Here is a 6,000-nt window from a genome sequence, read left to right as displayed (position 1 = left end):
TTACTTTCCTCAGGACAGTGATACCGTTTCATACTGTGGCAGGGGTGGCAATATATTGTGCTGCACTGTGGTAATTGGTTTTGCAGAGGCAGTATCTTGTGCTGCACTGTGGTATTTGGCTCTGTTGGGTTGGTATTTTGGCTTGAACTATGGTGATGCTGGCCCTGCCTATATCTGCTGCACCACCTTCTGCCTATCTGACCCGCCTACAACACATTTTTCCAGGACCACTTTAAGTTTCCAGTCCTCCCCTGATCCAAAGAGCCTACAGAGTATTATATTCCAACTTTCAAGGCAATTGGAGCATATTTGATTCATAATCCTATACACAATGAAATGTTATGTCTTCATAATCTGCTCCCCTTAATTTGTCCACATACCTTACTTTCATAACTGCCCTTCAAGGATCCCAAATAACTTAGAAAAGATAGTGCTAGTGAACACCAGCGTGCAGCATCTGAGTATTTCCCTTCACCATACTGGTAAATCCCTGTGTTCCATGCGTGAGTCATCAGCCATAGGATTTCAGCCCCTGGATAATTTTCCTTAATAAAAAGTATACATAGGTGGATGTAACAGTATACTGGCAGTTTAACATCCCAATAATTCTGGAAGTATTTTTAGGTTGTTTCATCATATCATAGAAACAATCACTAAAATGTAAATTTTTTTACATTCTTAACTCAGCCTCTGGATTAAAATAACCCCCTTTTCTGGTGATTATTCACCTATACAGTCTTAGGACTGATTCACACCTGCATTTAACTGATCCTGCAGTCTATTCTGGCTGAAGTTCCCCAGATTCGGCATAACTGGACATGACTGTACACCCCCAGATCCCATTGACACTTATGCCAGAAAGTGGTCGGATCCCTTGGTTGAACTTGATGGACCTATGTCTTTTTTCAACCGTATTAACTATGTAACTGCTGGATTGTATTGTAGTCAATGGGGTCCAGTAGTGAATGTCCGGACCAGGTGAACTCCAGCAGGTTGTTCTGGCATCAGTTAAATGCAAATGTGAATCAGCCCTTATGGGGAAATCAATACCTTTACACATACGGAAAAATGTATCAAACCGTGCACTCTAGAATTCTATTTATACAAACATTTTGTCACATTGTTCATTTTTACACAACTCACTTTAGTTTTGAAAACCAGGTGGGAAAGTGGGCATGGTTAGCGTGTCGAGTTGATTTAAGGAGACACTCCCACAAAAAAGAAGGCCACAGATATAAACTGTAGTAAACATAATCTTTTCATTTGTCATCCGGGACCTTCTGGTACTCAGCAGTGCATTTGACCAAAACTCTGACTGCCCAATTTACACAATTTCTTATATATAGACAGGAAGTCAGTTTCTCTATTCATTCCTATGACTAGATGTTAGTTTCATAGGAATGAATAGAGAAACTGACTTCCTGTCCATGTACATATAAGACATTGTGTCAGTTGGAGAGTCAAAGTTTTGGTCAAATGCACAGCTGAGGATCAGAAGGGAGTGGATAACCTGTGGAAAGATTGCCTTTACTACAATTTACTGTACATTATGTGCCATTCTAAGGGACAGACAATAACAATATTTAAGCCTGATGTATCAACTGCAACTTTTTAAAGTCACAAAAACTGTTGTAATATTACTCCATCCAGTAAAAGGGTAGCATAGAAAGTGGAGTAACTTTCAGACAGTCTCTGTCATTTGATAGATTTGGTGAAAATTATGGCAACGCGGACAAAGCTCACTTTAAAAATTCCTCCCATGATAAATATCCTTTATTTCTTTGCAAAAAAAAAATGTAGCTCTTTTTATTGTGAAACTTTAAATAGGTGTTTTTTCATCAGTTTTTAACTCCTTTAGAGATACGTGAGAGAAAAACGCTTGGAAAATGCTGTACCTAGAGCATGCTGCATTTTGTAAAACAGAAAAAAAAAAAAAAGAAGAAAAAAGAAGAAAAAAACAACAACACAAAACATCGCCATGGAAAAAAAATTATTTGTGAATTTCATAAGTAACTGGATGCAACAACAAAAATAGTTAATTTCTAATGATAATTTGTTTTCCCTTAGTCCTAACAGCACCCCCCCCCCCCCCATGGACTGGTGGGACTAGTGGAATTATTAATGAGCCCAAGTAAATAACACAATTAGGCCCATTTCACACGGGCGAGTTTTCCGTGCGGGTGCGATGCGTGCGGTGAACGCACTGCACCCGCACTGAATCCTGACCCTTTGTGCGTTTTTCACGTAACGCAGGCCCTATAGAAATGAATGGGGTTGCGTGAAAATCGCATGCATCCGCAAGCAAGTGCGGATGCGGTGCGATTTTCACGCATGGGTTCTAGGTGACAGTCTATTCACTGTATTATTTTCCCTTATAACATGGTTATAAGGGAAAATAATAGCATTCTGAATACAGAATGCTTAGTATAATAGTGCTGGAAGGGTTAAAAATAATAAAAAAGTTAACTCACCTTCTCCTCTTGTTCGCGTAGATGCCGGTCTGTTCTTTAGCTGTGGGCTAAAGGACCTGTGGTGATGTCAGATCACATGCTCCATCACCATGGTGATGGACCATGTGATTGGAGCATGTGATCTGACATCACCTCAGGTCATTCAGCCCACAGCTAAAGAACAGACCGGGATCTACGCGAACAAGAGGAGAAGGTGAGTTAACTTTTTTATTATTTTTAACCCTTCCAGCACTATTATACTAAGCATTCTGTATTCAGAATGCTATTATTTTCCCTTATAACCATGTTATAAGGGAAAATAATACAATCTTCAGAACATCAATCCCAAGCCCGAACTTCTGTGAAAAAGTTCGGGTCTGGGTACCAAACATTCGCTATTTTTCTCACGTGAGTGCAAAACACATGACAATGTTTTGCACTCGCGCGGAAAAATCGCGCATTTTCCCGCAACGGACCCGCCTCTTATCCGGGCAAAAAACATGACGCCCGTGTGAAAGAGGCCTTAAACAATTAAGTATCCCTCTAAAGGAGGGAATCACCCCCAGCCCACTGTGTTATAGCAAGAAATAACTAGAGATCACTGAATAATTATCCTACTAAAACTTAGCTTTTATATCAATATCAATTTAAAATAAGTCCCACAATGAAAAATTAGATAACTGCATATATAAGATAGACTTATGTGTTGAGCAGACACTGGGTATGCAAACTTAGAGAATACAATTGGACTATATAGTCACCACTCACGGTTTGATGAAAATTTAAGGAGATGTATCCGGCCACAGCAGATGAATGAATTTGTGGTAAAAGGGTCCACCAAGATCCCAGTGGTAGATCTTCACTGCAGATATACTGAGGAAAAACAGTAATAAAATCACTGGCTCTCCTTATGCAGAGAGGGTGGGGTAACTGGGAGAACAATATCCCTAGCCAACTGATAAGGCCCTGCCTAAAAGCGGAGAGGTCTCCCGCCTACATGCCAAGTAGAGCGACCCCACTTATCGGTGGCTGTCCCTGTTACTCTGACCCGGATTCATCAGGGGATATTAACAGAGAGATGCAAAAAAATGTAAGAATATGGCACAATCGCCGTTAGCACAATCTCTCTCTTGGGATGATCCAACTGGGACTGCATTATTCAGTTGGATCATCCCAAGAGAGCGATTGTGCTAACGGCGATTGTGCCATATTCTTACATTTTTTTGCATCTCTCTGTTGACATCCCCTGATGAATCTGGTGATATTTTTATCGGAGGAAACGCGGTGGGATTAATATTTAAACATTTTTTACATGTGTCTATGCTGACACTGGGAGATTGTTTTTTAGGGTCAGAGTAACAGGGACAGCCACCGATAAGTGGGGTCGCTCCCTTGGGGGTGATTCTCCCGCATGTAGGCGGGAGACCTCTCCGCTTTTAGGCAGGGCCTTATCAGTTGGCTAGGGATATTGTTCTCCCAGTTACCCCACCCTCTCTGCATAAGGAGAGCCAGTGATTTTATTACTGTTTTTCCTCAGTATATCTGCAGTGAAGATCTACCACTGGGATCTTGGTGGACCCTTTTACCACAAATTCGTTCATCTGCTGTGGCCGGATACATCTCCTTAAATTTTCATCAAACCGTGAGTGGTGACTATATAGTCCAAAATTGTATTCTCTAAGTTTGCATACCCAGTGTCTGCTCAACACATAAGTCTATCTTATATATGCAGTTATCTAATTTTTCATTGTGGGACTTATTTTAAATTGATATTGATATAAAAGCTAAGTTTTAGTAGGATAATTATTCAGTGATATACAGTTCTATATTCCTACAAATTATATATATATTTTTCATGCTGTGAATTTTTCCCAAGAAATAACTAGACTTACTAGGGTGGGATATTTGTGTGCTGCTGTTAGTACTAAGGGAAATCAAATTATCGTTAGAAATTAACAAGTCCCTTACATTCTACCAGCAGCACAGAAGGGGAGGTAGCAAGAAGAACCCCTAGGGAGGGCCATCATGCCTGACAGAATCAAGTGTAGTCTGCCCAAAGGCCGAGTATTCAGTTAATCTGGCATCCAATCTATAATGGGAGATGAATGTTGATTAGAGCTCCATGAGGGAGACTTGCAAATCATGTTGAGAGTAAGAAGACTCCTCTCAGCAAAAGAAGTAGCTACGGCCCTAGTAGAATGGCCTTCACAAACCCCGGAGGGTCCAGAGATTGGAAAACAAAGGATTCCCTAATAACCTCCTTAATCCATCGACTGATGGATGGTTTAGATGCCTTACAGCCTTTAAACTTACCGGCAAACCAGATTAAAAGATTTTCATCTTTCCTGAACTCCTTTGATCTATCCACATAGATCCGGAGGCATCTCGAGATGTCCAGAGGATGTCTAACAGGTTCCTCGGAGGAGGTAGAAAGTGTAGAAAGAATCGGGAGGGATATCACCTGGTTGATATTCTGGAACAAAGGAACTTTAGGCCTAAAGTACACGAGAAATCTTAAAAGGACCTGATCTTGCAAAAAGATGGTATAGGGCTCGTGTGCTAAGAAAGCTTGAAGCTCAGAGACCCTCTTGGCCGAAGTCACTGCAAGGAGAAAAACAAGTTTCCATGTGACAAACTTGAAATCCACCTCCTTCAAAGGCTCAAGGGGGGGGGGGGGGAGGGGGAGATGCTAAACCCTTAAGAACTACTGATAAATCCCATTGAGGAATGGGTCTCAGTACTGTAGGATTTAATCCCTCATATCCTTTAAAGAACCGTTTGATGAGTGGGTCCTGAGAAAAATACTTGTTGAGGCAAGCTGAGATGGCTGAAACTTAAACCCTCAGAGTAGATGGAGCAAGGCCCTTGTCAAGGCCGTCTTGCAGGAACTGAAGGATGGCGGAGAGGCGCGGATCTGCAGACGCCACCTCCTTTGAGGTACACCAGGATGAGAATATCCTCATAATCCGTGAGTAGGCTCTCTTGGTAGAGTCCACTCTTGAATGAAAACGTATCTTAGCTTGTCACTATGGAGTGATCAAGCCGGTAGACGATCATAAGGCGCATTACCACAACCCGGTACAGGATACAACAAAGTTTATTTTGAGACAACGCGTTTCGGGGTTTCGACGGCCCCTTTATCAAGTCTACAAGGAACATAGATAATAGGAAAAGTACAATACAAAATAAAAAGATATATATGTACGTTTCAAAGTTGTATATTGAATTTGGTATAAATAGATATATATCCCTGAATTGTTCCCGCGTAGGGTTTTTGTCAGACGTATCCCCCTTAGTACCCTTCCCTTTTCCCATTCCCTTTCCTCTTCCCTTTTGTGTCCTTTATGTCTATTGTGTGGTTGGGTCCCCCATTCAAGTTTACTTTCTTTGGGCGATCACTTGCCCTTTCCGGGGTTAGAACGTAGATAATTAGTCTGCATAATGTTAGCTCTCCCTGATTGGGGTTCTGTGTTTGGTGGGGACGATTGTGTCCCGCTACTGACCATTACCATTATGATGTTACAACAGCTTTTGTTAGGGTCCTGCGTGT

At 41.4% G+C, this 6,000-nt stretch overlaps 1 protein-coding gene across 1 annotated transcript in view; it reads right to left on the bottom strand.

Annotated features, from left to right (window-relative positions):
- Nucleotides 1–347: 347 nt before the first annotated feature.
- The window catches only part of TEX11 (testis expressed 11), a 1,226,647-nt gene continuing 1,220,994 nt past the window's right edge, over nucleotides 348–6,000 (bottom strand). Inside the window, exon 29 of the mRNA XM_044268992.1 lies at nucleotides 348–545. Within this exon, the coding sequence (XP_044124927.1) occupies nucleotides 348–545 (198 nt within the window). The remainder of the gene's footprint in view (nucleotides 546–6,000) is intronic.

The sequence above is a fragment of the Bufo gargarizans genome, chromosome 9 (assembly GCF_014858855.1).
Source record: "Bufo gargarizans isolate SCDJY-AF-19 chromosome 9, ASM1485885v1, whole genome shotgun sequence".
Lineage (NCBI taxonomy): Eukaryota > Metazoa > Chordata > Amphibia > Anura > Bufonidae > Bufo > Bufo gargarizans.
Note: the sequence above shows the minus strand (reverse complement) of the source record. Positions and strands in the feature narration are given on the sequence as shown.